Source organism: Orbicella franksi, chromosome 11 (assembly GCF_964199315.1).
Source record: "Orbicella franksi chromosome 11, jaOrbFran1.1, whole genome shotgun sequence".
NCBI classification, from domain to species: Eukaryota; Metazoa; Cnidaria; class Anthozoa; order Scleractinia; family Merulinidae; genus Orbicella; species Orbicella franksi.
This window is the reverse complement of record NC_138155.1, coordinates 11,754,497-11,769,522: the sequence shown is the minus strand read 5'-3', so window position 1 is coordinate 11,769,522 and position 15,026 is coordinate 11,754,497. Positions and strand designations below refer to the sequence as shown.

Genomic DNA, 15,026 nt, shown 5'->3' with positions numbered 1-15,026 from the left:
CACGTGCGCGATGCTTTCTGGGCAATAAACAAATACCGCGTGCGATCTTGTTCCAAAATGGCGTCTTGCAGTGATGGAGAAAAACGTCATATTTCTCATTCTGATGAACTTTTACGGCTCCCTTTCAAACCTGGTAACGTTTTCAAGCTGTGTTCAAAACTAAACTGTATCAAATTGGCTAGCTATAGGTGGATTCTTCCTAAAAGAAGGTTTAGCTTGCAGGTTGCAAACCATGTAAATTTTTTTCGTTGTAGAAAATTCCAAGCTTCTGATAACCAGAGAGAGCAAGGCGAAAAGCAGAGTTCCTTCAAAGATATACAAAGTTGAAGCACCTTCAGGTAGTTCGCAATAATGATGAGTTTATTTCTTATGGCTACACCTTGCAGGGGTTTCATTAATGTTAAGTTTTCAGCAGCAGGGCAACTGGTTTTCACAGGCGGGCAAAATTTCTTGAACTAATCTTCGTTATAAGAAAAACGTTCCTCCAGATGGTCAAACCAGGCGGGCAAAATCCTCGTCATAGCCGGTCAATTTGCCCAGTGCCCGGCCCTTCATGAAACCCCTGACACCTTGTGGTCACTTGATGTTCTGAATCCTTCTGCAGGTGTCCTCATTGCTTTTCCTCTTGCTTATAACTTGTTTCAGGCAACTTAGTATACCTTTCAATAACATACAAACTCTGAAGCTCAAAACCTACTTGACAATCGCGTTTTTGGCTGCCGTCAATCACAATGACAATGACGTCTACATTTTAATTTAGTCGGTAAAATCGCAAGATAGTCCATAGGCCATTTCTGAGTTACCTTGTGCCTCTGTGTCAAAACAAGTCTTCATTTGAAACCATTCATATGAAAATGTGTTCCACCTTGAGGTTTATTTTCGTGTAAATTAAGCTCATTTTCACATGAAAGGTTTCGCAGAGGGACTTGTTTTGAAAAAGGGGCGCAAGGTAACCTGGAAATGGCCTATTACAGGGTTACTCCAGCATTGAAGTTTGCTGGTACCCATTTGTATACCTGGGTGCAGAGGGGCAGTGAGAGTGACAAGCAATGTACCTTAACAAAGAAAAAAACTAAATGAATCAAAATCTACCAATTGCAACCCATAGACTTCAATGGGTTCTAAATTACAGACTTTTTTCTAACCTGTTGAAGTAAATTCTGCTTCCAGAGAGGTTTATTAAGAGGACAGATGGCAGCAGGGTAACTGTTGATTAAACTGTTGATTGAGCAGGGTTTGTGTTATTGGAAGGTGCAGGGAATGTTAGAAACCATTTTGGAGTGTAATGGGTCAAGGAAACGTGGCCTGACCTCAGTTTCATGAAGCAAGAAGGAGCATTGTTACTCTCACTGCATTGGATGGTAGTTCATTACAGGTTACTTACCCCCACCCTCCAACCTAACAGCATTTTCAGGTTCCCTAAATAACTTGTGGTACCCATCTCCTCTCCTAACCTAGAACATGACACTCAACTTGGCAAAGTGCCAAACCCCCTTTAACAATGAAGTTTTTAGGAGGAATGATAGACTTAAGATAAGCATGTTGGATTCCATATTGTGTCCTGGATGTTGTCACTGTGTTCTAATAATAAACAGTACTAATTATACTTTATTTGTGTGGTGCTATTTCTATCATGGCCCAAAAGTGCTGAACAGTAAACAAATTCCTCCAGTAAAGGTAAAAACCTAAGTCTGTGTACAAGCCAAGTAGCCCATCAGGTAGGAGTTTACCTCCGGATTTCGTACCATGAGGCCACCAGGAGTATTTCCACTCCCCCCCCCCCCCCCCCCCGCCCCATTGAGATGCTAGTCCATTGCAGGGTTACCCCTAGCATTAAATTTGCCAGTACCCATTTGTACACCTGGGTGGAGAGAGGTACTGTGAGAGTAAAGTGTCTTGCCCAAGAACAGTATGCAATGTCCCACGACCCAGGCCAAGGCTCTTAAACCCAGACTATTCAATCTGGAGTCAAGCACAGTAACCATACTGCCACTGCACCTCTACAAACAAGTTTCTCAGCTAGTTTTTTAATGAATAAATGGGTAAGTTACTTTAAGTCACATAGTGTCTCCCTCCTTTGATGAGGATTAATAATAAATTAATACTCATGAATGGGGGGAGGCAATATAATATGTGAGTTATTGCCTGCAAGCTAATAGGCCAACCTGGTGAAAATTAATGCTAGGGGTATATATCCTGTCATTGGACAAGCACTCTGCCTTGGGAGAGAGAAGAAAATATCACTACATTTGCAGCCTGCGATTTTGAACTCTCAAGAGAAATGGGGTTTGAGATGAGCAACAGTAGATGACTGAAAAAATATATTGAGTTACAGATGGTGAAGTTCAACTGAACATAGTCACTTAAAGCGTTTTTCGCATACACAAGAGAGGCTTTGTTCATGCTAATGACATGCTCTCCTATGTAACAGTCCTAAACAGAGTCAAGGATTTCTTGCCGAGGATGAAAGAAGCTGAGCAACAACTTGAAAAAGAACTTCATGAGAAGTCACCCACAGAACTGGATATCGAAAGTGTTGATGATAGTGCTCCATACATTGAAATGGTAAATGTAAAAACAAGTTTAAAAGAATAATGGAAGAAATTTGTGTTAGGTCTTTACGATAAGGGTAGGAAAGGGGACTGATGAACAGATTTTGCTAACACGAATGGTATTAATAATAAATATTTGAATGTGTAATTTTCCATTGTTATTATATTTGTGATAATTGTCAGCCAAAGAATATTTACAAACAAATAGGTTTCACATGGTTTTTCATTATTTTTTTCTATGTGGATTTCTTTCGAGTTGTGGCTAATTTTCGTGAGAGATGTAGGCATAAGTGCAATAGTTACTAGACCATATTCATATTCTCGATGTTGGACTGCAACTAGCTTGCAGCTGAGGCTAATGGAGGGAGCTAGTCTTTTCAAACGTAAATGACATTCATCTCTTTTTAATGATATTTCCCCCACATGAGCCTCCATTAATTGCAAGCTCAAAGTTCCAGTTCAATAGTGGGAAATTATAAGAATATGGTCTATTGAAAGGACCAGACTTTTTATTTCACATTATTTCACTGCCGTAAGAAGAAATGGAAGAGCAAAATATTATCATCAAAATGTAGGATTGATCTTCTTCAGCTGTACTTGCATTTGCTGTGTTTCTGCTCCTTGTACTTGTGTGAGCTTGCATTATTATTAGCTGTCACGCTTGTGAGATGAGCTCAAGGGTAGGTTCAAGCATAAGCAGGGGAAAATGCCGAGGCTTTTGCTGAGGCTTACATGTATTCTTAATTATTTGACTAGTGTGATACTTATTTCACAAGTGGGAACTGTGTCAAATAAGCAAATTTAAGCTTAAGAGCAAGAATTCAACCAATAACCATCTTGTTTCACTAGTGATGTGACTTGCACTTCCCATGGATTATTGATAAAAGTTTTCTTATTGATTCACATGGACACAGAATTTAGCTTTAATGGCAACAGAGGGAGACAGTGGTGAAGATTCAAGTGAGGAAAGCGATGGCAGTTGTACTAGAGACTCTGACGAAGTTCAAACTCTTGAAATAGATTGTGGACATATTACAGAGGAAAACTTTGTGATTACAAAACCAGTCAAAGGACTTGGAAAGCCAATTATTGAAGAAATGACAACAGCAAAAAAGAACATTACATGTATAAAGAAAAGCAAGAAAAAAACTGGGACCAAGAAAGGATCAAGAAAGAGGAAACAGAGATAGTTAGAATTTACCAATCAGTTATCAATGAATTATGCATATGTTAGTAATATTTCAGTGCAATTAATGTACATTAGGTCCATTTTATTTAATTTATAATGTGTACCTAAGAAGTTTGATTTTCCCACTGTCCATTCTCCCAATTTAAACAGACACACACCGATCTGGCTCATTTATAAGTGTCATATTGCCTTGCCTTCAGATACCACATTTGGCTTCTGGCAAGACAATGAACGTGCAAGAAAAACTCATTTCAATATGAAAGGTTTTGCACTGAGACTCGTTTTGAAACAGAGGTTTAAGAGCAACTTGGAATGGCTTAGTTTGGGCGAATTGCTTTTTCAAATACTGCAGAAAAGAAAGTTTATTGTAAAGTAGAAATATTTTTCTTAAGTGCAGAGATTTGAAAGAGACGTCATATTACATAATTTAGTGAGCTAGTTAGTGGTCAGTGCGTATTGCAGAAATATTTGTGTCCATTTTTGGCAAGTTTATGGACAGAGTCCCATCTTGCAGTAGTAGAACTCGATCAATATTTCCCCAATATGGAATGAACAATGTAGTTCAAAAACATTTATCCACCACACAATGGAGTTAGGTTAGAGGACCCATATCTAAAATCAACCAGTCAGATTTCTCTGTAACTGATCCAAAATGTTTACAGCATTAATTAGGCACTGTCCCAAATGATCCTGCATGACCACTCTTTTAAAAGGTTTTCATGCAGTTGTATTAAGTTTACTTTTCTTGAATGAATATTGACCTGAGGTCTCGATGGATAGGGATCAAAACAGTGATACATGCAAAAAGGGGTGTGTATGACACTATCTTTGTGCTCGGTCTGTACCATCAAGACCTCGGGTCCATATTCACCCCCTATACAGCCTGGCTCTTGGTTAATAAAATACTTGTATGCTACAGACACCTTGGCTGTCAGATAACTAGGTGACCAGAAGTAGGGTTCCACTGTATGATGATAAAATGTTCAGAGACTTTCTACTTTTCTAATTACCACTTGAACAATACTAACGTTAATAAACAGTGAACCAAATAGCTTTAGCAGTAATAGCTATAGTGCCTATAGTTTAGTCCATATCCTCGTGAGCCCCAACGACCAAATGTCTGTTCCCAGACCCCCACTGGACCTCCTACCCCCAGCAGTAGGGCTTGCCACAAGTTGCTCGAGATTTCCCAAAACGTTGCCCGAAATTTCTCAAAAAGTTGCTCAAAAGTTGCTCCAAAAAAGGCCAAAAGTTGCTATTTGTAACGAAAGTTGCTCAAAAATTGCTAAAAAAGCAAAAACTTTTTTTTCTCTTTTCTTTTATTTGGTCTGATGCAAAAATATGCAATCTGTACAACAAAAGTAACATTTCTAAGCATTTTTGTGCAATTTTGCGTTGTAACCAGCGTCGCTAAATAAATTTGTTCACAATACGTATCAGTAGATACTACGCGTCAATATCAAAGTTTCCTAAAAAATTTTTTTTAAAAAAAATTAAAAAATTATTTAAAAATTAAAAAAAATTAAATAAATTCATAAATTGTCTACCGAAACATTGTGAAATATGGAAGCATGGCCAATCAAAGCACTAAAAACTGCTCCGATATCTAGAAAACTAGAAATTGCTCAGAATGCAAAAACTTGCTCGAAACAAAAAAAGGTTGCTTGAAATACGAAAAGTTGCCAAAAAGTTGCCGAACAACTTGTGGCAAGCCCTACCCAGAAGGTCCTAACCCGCCGAGCCCCCTGCCAGTTTCAGAAGAAGCCCATTTTAAGAAGAGGGAATTTAAGATCTCAAATGACGTGCATCTGTTTCTTAATTGAGATTATTTAGCAAGCAATGCAAATACACGGAAAGTAAACAAATATTTATGTAATCAAAGCGCTCCGTGAGCAAATCCGTGAACTTCAAAAGTGACTGATGATTGCTAAGGGTTAATCGAACTAACCTTTGCGCAATATGGAATTGACTACCTGCGGGTTCACGCTGTTGTCATAGTCAATTTTTTTTTTTTTGCTTAATTATTTTTAATAATAAAGTGTTAAGTGTATATATCTTTGTAAAATTGTAAATATATGAGAAATAAATAAATGTGTCGTTGTCGTTGTTGTTGTTGTCCTTAACTCAAAATAATGATTCTAACGGTAAATTTTCGCAAAGATCTTTTCTGCGGAATGTATGCCCACAGCAGAAAGGTTATATAAAACCTGTGTATCAATGCTAAAGAGGAAAAAATGGGCATGGATTTTGCTTCCGCCAAAAACCCGGTAAAACTCGGTGAAAATGTCTAAAAATGCACTATCTTCGGCAAAATTTACAATCCATACTCTCTCATACGTGCCGAACTGACACAAATCCCTACTAACCTGAAAAACTAGATCATCTTTCTATATTTAGCGTCCCCATGTTCAAAGGACAAGCACATGCTTTGCTGGTTAAGAAATGCCTCAAATAATCTTCGAATGAAATCTCCTTTGTGACGTCAAATAGGATAATTTAGGTGCGCGCGAAACCTCGTTCCCAGGGCTTTTGCCTTAGAAATTCGGGGAGGGGGACGCGGAGCCCTGGGAACGAGGTTGGCGCGCGCGGCGGTGCTGTGAAACCTATTAAAGGTAAAAGTACTTCAAGATAGGCAAAATCTGATCTTTTACTCATAGAACATCCCTGTTGTATACTACATAATTGAAACTTCGACTGAAGAGGTGCACACGTCATAACCTTTAAATAATAACAAAACATTTAAAGTTACTTGATCAGTAAGTGGTCACGAGTACACACGTATGTAATGGGGGTTCTGGGGCCAACAAGTCTGCACCACTCCAGGCGCCTCGCTTTGCTTGGCGCCTGGGAAGGCCCAGTTGTTTGCACCCAGAACCCCCATTTTATATGTGTGTAGCACATCCGGGTTTTACCGGTTTAACCGGTTTGACCTGTTTTGAAGGCGGACGGCTCCAGTTGTTTGCATTAGAGTGCTGCCCTAGAATTATTTTCTATTGTCCAAGCCGCGTGTCTTAGTATAGAGCAACCATGGCCGCTTCAATATTTTCATCTGACGTGCTGGAGATGTTCTACGGATCTATTCCGCGCGAAGAGAACATGAGACTTAAACCCCCTCTCAAGCCCAGGAGGGATTTTGATTTTGAGTTGGTAAGAACCAACTGCAATGGATGGCTTCTTGTATGGAAAATGGCAGTCCCAGAAGCTTACAAATACAAAGCCGACCTCCTCAGATTCGCGCAAAAAACGAAATCAAGATTTGAAGAAGTAGTAGAAAATGAAATTAAAACCCTAAAAAGCCTCAAAACGCAGTTCGCGCTTAAAGTTAAGTTTTCGATAACTAGAGATGATGAAAAACAAGAAATGGAACACTATTTCAAACAGAAAGACCCCGCGGTTTTCAACAGAAACAACGCAGCAACAGTAAATAGCACATTTCGCCGTTTCATTGACGAAGTCAAAGGCGAAATAGAAGCATGGTCTCAAAGAGGCTCAGGCTGGGTGGTAGAAGGCGTCTTGGAAGCTACATGACTCTGCCCAAAAAGCTCCAAAGCAAAAAAGCGATGATCGACGTACGAAACAGAGACAACGCGTGCTTGAGATGGGCGCTCCGTGCAGCCTTATTTCCACCGGCATATGGTGTAAAAAAAAAAGTGACAAGAACCTCAGGCTACCCCACAGAAGACGGGCTGAATTTTACAGGAATAGACTTCCCCACACCCGTATCACAGATTAATAAACTAGAAAAGCAAAACCCGAAACTTGCCATAAACGTGTTTGGGAAAACGACCGCGTGATCGCGTGATCGTGCATGGAATCAGTGAAAATGAGGGCGACCTCCCGCGAATCAACCTGATGCTGATAAATGACAAAGAAAAATCGCACTACTGCTATGTGAAAAGGCTGAACGCTTTGTTGTATGACGAAAGCAGGCATGCATAACAACAGCAAACATTTTTGTGAAAGATGTTTGCACTACTACACAACAGCAGAGCTGCTTGAAAGACACAAACCCGAATGCAAAAGGCTGCTGAAAAGGCCCACAAGAACAGAGCTGCCCAAAGAGGGAGAAAACAAAGTGTCTTTTACAAACCATCATAAGCAGATGAAAGCGCCTTTCGTGATATACGCAGACTTTGAGTCTTTGGTACGGTAGGGAAGATAACAGGCTGCGAGCCGCTTGCAGTTGCTGGCAACACGGCCAAAACAGAGATCCATGAGCCATGCGGCTTCTCATACATCGTCGTGGGAAGCGATGGTATATGTGCTTCTAACCAGCATCTTAGAGGACGAACGCCAAATGCAGGCGTACATTGCAGACAAAAAGCCGCTCGTGATGACGCCCGAAGATTGGGAAAAACACAAAAACGCGACCGGATGCCATATTTGCAACAAAAGTCTGGTTAACTGAAGGATCTGTTCTTGGACTCTATCGCCGTGCATAACCGCGATACAGGCCGGTATTGCAATCAAAGCCACAGAAGATGTCAAAAACAATTACGTCATCCATTACAAGAATCTGCAGTTTTATCTCAGACAGGGGATGTGTTTGAAAAAGGTCCACCGAGGTTCATCGAGTTTGATCAGGAGCGATGGATGGAGCCCTACATCCGGATGAACACAGAATTCAGGAAGGAAGCAAAGAGCGATTTTGAGACCAACTTTTACAAGCTGATGAACAACTCATTGTTCGGCAAAACGATGGAGAACCTGAGATACCGTGTTGATGTAAAGATTGTTCGAAGCTGGGAGACAGACAGAATACGTCGCCTTTTGGCCAGCCCCTCATATACAAGGCACGAGATATTTGGAAACGACCTGGTGGGCATCCACATGCACAAAAGCCGGCTGTTCCTGAACGAGCCGATCTACACAGGCATGACAATCTTGGAAAACAGCAAGATCTTGATGTATGACTTCCTCTATAACCGCTTGAAAGCCAGGTACGGGCCAAAGTGCGAGCTGATTTACACAGACACCGACAGCTTGCTCTTGGAAATAGAGACGGACTATGTCTACAGAGACATGGCGGAAGAACTCAGTCTGTACGACTCATGCAATTATCCCAAAGACCACCTGCTCTGCAGCGGCGTGAACAAAAAGGCGCTGGGCAAGATGAAAGACGAGTGCACGGGTAGGATGATCAACGAAGCGATGGCTATACGGCCGAAGATATATTCGATCTTAGAAGAAAACCAAAAAAATATCAAGAAAGCCAAGGGGGTAAAAAAGAATGTGGTAGAAAAAGAGATCCGGCATGAGCAATACAAAGAGGCACTTTTCAAGAAAAAGCAATTTTGGCACGGGATGAACATTCTTGGCAGTGAGGGCCACGAGATATATGGCATGCGTGTGAATAAGGTTGCACTGTCGTCCTTTGATGTAAAGCGTCTGATAGCGGATGACGGCGTGTACACACTGGCATACGGGCACAAAGACATCGCTTCCACTAGTGGAAGCATCATGCATTAGCAAGCGGAAGCTGTGTATTAGGCGCCGCGACCAACAGCTCTTCACGAACAAAGCCACGCTTAGGCCCGTCGGACAAATAATAGATGACAGGCTGATTAGGTTTGGTTATGACTCTTTCGATATTATAGACTTTCAAAGACCAGACGGGATCTGTGGCTCTTTTAGCACCCCATTCAAGTTCCCCAGGCTGATGCAAATATCTCACATTGATAAGAGGGGGGAGCTTTTTTTCTTTCGATTCCACAGGTCTGGAATAAGTAGAGGGTTTGGGGGCGACTGCCTTCTCTTTGATCGCGACAGCTGGTCTTTTCCCGATAAGACTGGTCATCTCATTATTCAGAGCGGCGACAACGTCGGGAAGCCTTTTGACCCACGCAGTCGACCGCTGGCCATAATGCAGTAGCATTTCCACGGCATACTGATAGTCAAACAAGCGCTCGGCCAGCGTGCGGGTGAAACGCTCAACGATGGCTTGGTCTCTGTAAATTTCAGCACGCCCACGGCGGATATAGGTTTTGTCGTTTTCCATTTCTTTGGTCACGCTTCCCATGAACTCCCGCCCAGGGTCGACCTGCAACATCTGCGGCCAAGCCAAAGGGCTGCGTCTGTAAATCGACTGGAAAGCTTTCGCAACCTCAGCAGAGTCTTTTGAGGTCAGAGGCTAGCCTTCTTTGTAGCGGCTGGTGACGTCGACAACGGTCAGCGCGTATTTGTAAATTTTGCGACCGCGCGGGAGCTTGTCGTGAGGCAGAAAAAGAAGGTCCGCTTGGTAGACCGCGTTAGGCGTCGATACGTCAAATTTGGGGCGAGGAATGTAGCGCGGCGCGGGGAGATAGATCTGCCAGAAAGCCAGTTTGATGAGCCACTGCTTGGCGGTTTCTTCACTAGTGGATGCAGCGTCCGCTAATTTTTTGAAGGCAGCGATGCCTTTCCAGTAGCCCTTGGGGCTGTAGTAGACTTTGGCGAGCTGCTTTTCAGTGTCCATATTGTAACACCAATAGCGCTGCTTTAAAATGCGAGCATTTTCAAAGAAAACGAAAAATCGCGTAGCCGAGAGCGAGCGCGCTGCCCCCCACAAAAGCAACTCGCCTGGTTTCTACTGCTCACTGGGTTGATAAAAGTCAGCGAATTGAGGCTCTTCGGGTAGCGTGATTTGCTTGTCTGGGTGGGCCTAGTTATAGAGTTTGAACGCGTAATCGGTGTTCGTGAAGTTCTGCTTCGCTTGTTCTTTGATCTCTCTGTTGGTTTGAATCCAATCAAGAAGCTTCGTGCGGTCACGCGTGTATTTGGCCATAGCGGCCTGATAATCTTCAAGGGCTTTGTCGCGCCGCTTTTCCTCTTCTAAATCAGTCTTCCCGCTGTCGCCAGACAAATATTTGGCAACTGAGATAGTTGCCGCCAGTGAAAGCAGCGGCGTTAAGAATAGCACCTCCGACCATCATCGCAATGCTAGCCATCGTTAAAGATATACATATATTTTTTAATTGTTGTTCGTTACACAGAGGTCGGAAGAATCTTTTTGCCTTCGAGGTACTGTTTGACCGCGATACTGCCCGCCAGGACAGCTGTGAACTTTGCATAGTTCATGCCGCTGCTACTGGGGTCAGCGGTGAAGTTCTCTTTCACCACCTTTTTCGCAATCCAGCCGATGCCGGCGGCTAAGCTAGTAAGAACGGCCGCATCCATGATCATTTTCACGAGCTTGTTTTCAGACATGTCTGTATAAGTTTTGAATTTTTTTATTTTCAAAAGAAAACCCTCGTTAGGGGGGGGGGGGGGGTGATTCTGCACCACATATTTACTCTTCCAGTGAGTCAGAGACGGGCTCTTCTTCCCAAGTAAACGGCGTAGAAATGAGATGGCGGACTGGTTCGAAAACTTCATCGTTGAAACTAATCCAAAGCAGCCTAATTCCAAAAATAGCAGCAGCGCTGATGAAAACTTGTTGGACGTCTACTTTCGGTTTCATTTTTGCCCTTCGAACAGATATAATGAATTAGGAAAAGTTTAATTGTTTTTTAACCCATAGGGCGGAGACCTTTTCTTTGAATTGGCTGCGGGTTTGCCGCAGCCGGAGGCCTTTCATTCGTGTCAACACTTGCTTGCATCGAAGGCGGCGCCCCGCAGCCGGTAGACCACTGACAACCTTTTTTTTTATCTCTTCACGTTTGTAGTAGATCCCAATTATGGAAACTAAAATGCTAATGATACTGAGCCATTGAGTCGTGGTGAGAATGTTTTTTGTGTCTTCGCGTCCACTAGGGGAAGCGAGTTTGGGCGAAGAGTCGACGGAAGTTTCTTTTGCCGGCCCGGCTGCGGGCTGATTATTTGGAACGAGGCCAGCGGCTTTCGTGGCTTCAGCGGCTTTTTTCTGTGCTTCGCGCGCCTGTCTCGTTTTCTCAGCGACGGCTGTGCCCTCGGCCACCCGCTTCGGGTTTTTTGCAGCCAACGTTTTATTGGTTGGTATTTTTGAAGTCACCTGTTGACTCGAAGAGTCGGCTTCAGGCTGTGGTTCTGCAGCTGCAGTTTGAGTGTTTTCTGAATCCGCCATTATTTTAGTGAACAAAAAATATTTGATTGAGGAATCGCTGGTCAATGCTGGCCAATTATTCAGCAGTTTTTCTCAACAACTTCATCAACACCATTAAGTGGATACCCGTCTGCATTACGGGAAGGGTGGGTCTGCGATACCTCGACTAGTCGAGGCGGCGAACTAAAATCGATATGTTTTGTTGTGATCAGCGCCGCGTTTGCCACCGCGAGCAACCACCCGCATCTCAATGCAAGGCAGCCTGCCACGGCTGACAACTCTTTAGTGATGATGTAATAATTTTTTAGCTCATTCTGCAAAGCGTCAGCTTCTTTGACGCGCACAAACATGCCAACCGCTTTCGTGGCCAACGTAAGAAAGCTTTCAATCACGGTTTCAGTGGTCTTGGCACCCACATACGTCTCGTACCTTTTGTAGTGCTTTTCTTTTGTCAGTGAAGCGCTTTACCTGCTCGTGTGTCAGGTGCACGCCAATGGCTTCTTTTGATTTGCCTGTGGAAACAAGAATTGCAAGCTGTTCACGAAGAGCTGGAATGTCAGGTTGCACGAGAGTGGGCGCGGGCGAGCTTGACGGCTCTGTTTCCAGCAGCTGCATAACTTCTTCCAAAGCTTTCGTTTCATCAGTGACGGTAGTCATGCGAGCAGGCAGATATGTTAAATATTTCTTTCTTTCAATTCGAAAACAATTCAATCCTGTAAGGGAAGCGAAGAGAAAACACGAGGTGGGAGAACTTGCGCCCCTTCAGGCTTGCAATCAGCTGCTTGAGGTCATCTTGGGAAAGCTCCCGCCGCGTATTCTTCAAAGATGGCCTTCGTGGTCTTGGCCGAAGGGGTGTAAAACAACACGATCGCTGCCACATTTTCACGGAAAGACTTCGCGATGCTGGAGAGCTGCTGAGTCAGTACCCACACGCTGATGTTTGTGTGGCGGGCAGAAAAGCCGAGCTTTACAAGCTCACCAGTCCGCCCTTTCACGTCTTTAGAGGCCGCGCAGTCATCGAGGACCATGAGGGTGTTGGCGCCTTCAAAATACAAGCTCGCTCGTTTCAACCAAAGTTCCACTTCGTGCTGCTCGCAGATGATGACAAACAACCGCGGGTCTCTCCCAGCAAAGCAGTTTAAGGTCTTATTATAAGCGAATGTCGGGCAGATGAGCACGACGTAATCAAACCTGCCACAGAAGGGGCCGCAGAACTGGTTCACGAGGAACTGCGTTTTTCCTGAGTTAGTTGGTCCCATGATGAGCGCGTTGAAGGGGATGTTGCCTGGGTCCATTTATTCAAAGTTCAGATCTTTCAATTGACCAAACTGGTTTGGTCAATTACGAAAATGCGAGCATTTTCAGTACTGCACGGATTCTGGCTGTCTGCCAATGATGTTGAATTGGGAGTCGGAGATCACGAAGACATGGCACATCACGTTGCCCGAGCCTTTGGCGCTACGTTCGATTTCCAGCTGGACGCCGTCTGTGGTGTTCGCAAGGCGCGTGCCGCTGCCATGCATTTTGCGGTCTGCCATAGAGTGCAGATCAATCAGAATCCCAAACTTATTGCCAGTGTAGAACTTTTGCAGATTCATGTGTTCAGTTTAATTTTTTTCTTTCACAAAGAAGCGGCTGGCCTCTTCCCACATGTCCTTGCCTTCGATGCCATCGTTGCACAGCATGTTGGGCGAACCGGTTTGATGGTAACGCTGACTTTTGTCACGTCAGGGAAGACGTATTTTTCCGAGTCTCTGGTGCCCGCGGTATACGGCTCTACGAAAAGAAGGAGGATGCCTTTCATGGACCTTCTTTGGACGTTGAGTTTCATGTTCAGCCGCGTGTCTGTGTCTTTCCTGAAGGTCACCACTTTATGGCGGATCACGTGGTCATAAGCAAACTACTTGCCGCTCGTGTACACGCTGCGCGCCTCTTCTGCGAGTGTCTGGCTGCGGATCATTTCGTACTCTAGTTGGATGTTGGTGAGCTTGTATTTTAGCTTGGTTGGGTCTATCCCTCTGACCACCTGTGAAGCTGGGGCTAGCGTAACTTCGAATACGAGATCATTGTAAAGGGCCTGGGGGTAGAAAACGCCGTGGTCTCTCAGCAGCTGATGGTCAAGCCTTATGCGGTACTTGGTTCCGTAGATCTCGTTCAGTTTGTTTTCAACGTCGACTCCCGAGGTTTTGTTGTCCCACGCTTTTGCGCGTATCTTGCATAAGTCTTCGCTCTGTATCCCCTCAGGCACCATGCTATCGCGCTTTTCAACAGGAAGGAACAGGTCATCGAACGTTTTGTAGATGTCGTAACGCACGGTGTCTTGCAAGACGGTGCCCGCAAACTTCACGACCAGCTTGTCAACTAGCTAGCGACAGCTTGACGTTCTAAACAAGGAAGTCGTTGGCGTGCCCGCCAGACAGATCGATGTTAAAGCGCAGCGACAGCGAGCCAGGCACCAAAACCTCGTTTTCATGCAGCTTAGACACTGAAACATACAGAGTCTCACCAGTTCTGGCCTCATTGCGGTCAAAGGTGATGCGCTTGACCGCACGCGGGACCTTCATGGCGCGTAAGGTCTTTTCTGTGTGCGTTGGGAGAAGGTTCTCTGGCACGGACATTTCCTCTTCGAAGAAGAGATTTGCCCAAACTTGATTGGGCGGTGTGTAACAAACCGGGATTATTTTCTAGTTTAAAAAAACATGATTGAAATATACTCGAGATGGCAGATGGCGGCGGCGATTTTGGTTACGAGGATTCTGAGCTTGACTATCGGCTTCACCACGATGACGTTTGGCGTTTGCAAACTCAGGTTGAGGAAAGAGAAAGGGCGCGGCCTCTCTCGGAAAAAATCAAAGACATCTTCAAAAAATATGGCGTGACAGTTACCGCTGTTCTTGTCGCTGCGGGAGTCACAATCGGGGCTGTCGTCGACACAATTACTAACGTTTTGAAAGCCACCGGCAAAGCTTGGGGAAAGGTCTTCAGGATATGGGCGGGGCCCTTGGTTCCATGCTGCCCAAGCTAATTGGCTCGATTGTGAGCTTTCTTATCAAAACAGCGGGGCAAGTGGTCAGCTATCTCGTCGAGCACACCTGGCTGCTGATTCTTGCCGCGGTGGCATTTTTATTCGAAAAATATATCAAAAAGCGCCGTTAACCGCCTGCTTGCTAATTTAGCAGGATCAATAGTAACGCAGCGAGGCCTACAAACCCTATGATGACAGCTGTTTTTTGATTTCGTGTTGCGAATCTTCCACTTGTGGCTCCTCTGGTTGCTGACTGGAAGA

General features: G+C 44.1%; 2 protein-coding genes and 1 pseudogene across 2 annotated transcripts; all 3 read left to right on the top strand.

The window, feature by feature from the left end:
* On the top strand, positions 1 to 5,014 carry LOC145460354 (uncharacterized). The gene is made up of 4 exons (XM_081445139.1): positions 1 to 133; positions 255 to 338; positions 2,432 to 2,565; positions 3,467 to 5,014. Exons 1-4 carry the CDS (start codon positions 58 to 60, stop codon positions 3,740 to 3,742), a joined length of 570 nt encoding a protein of 189 aa, XP_081301265.1. The 5' UTR covers positions 1 to 57; the 3' UTR covers positions 3,743 to 5,014.
* A 1,276-nt stretch (positions 5,015 to 6,290) lies between these two features.
* LOC145502948 (uncharacterized) lies at positions 6,291 to 8,149 on the top strand (annotated as a pseudogene).
* A 185-nt stretch (positions 8,150 to 8,334) lies between these two features.
* LOC145502097 (uncharacterized) lies at positions 8,335 to 9,210 on the top strand. Its single transcript, XM_081481380.1, has one exon. It carries the CDS (start codon positions 8,335 to 8,337, stop codon positions 9,208 to 9,210), a length of 876 nt encoding a protein of 291 aa, XP_081337506.1.
* The last annotated feature ends 5,816 nt before the right edge of the window (positions 9,211 to 15,026 follow it).

Excerpts from the sequence above, each read along its gene's own strand:
- LOC145460354 (XM_081445139.1), top strand. The coding sequence starts at position 58 with ATGGCGTCTTGCAGTGATGGAGAAAAACGTCATATTTCTCATTCTGAT. Across the intron at positions 134-254 it reads ACGGCTCCCTTTCAAACCTG|AAAATTCCAAGCTTCTGATA; the intron begins GTAACGTTTTCA and ends TTTTCGTTGTAG. Across the intron at positions 2,566-3,466 it reads GTGCTCCATACATTGAAATG|AATTTAGCTTTAATGGCAAC; the intron begins GTAAATGTAAAA and ends ACATGGACACAG.
- LOC145502097 (XM_081481380.1), top strand. The coding sequence starts at position 8,335 with ATGGAGCCCTACATCCGGATGAACACAGAATTCAGGAAGGAAGCAAAG.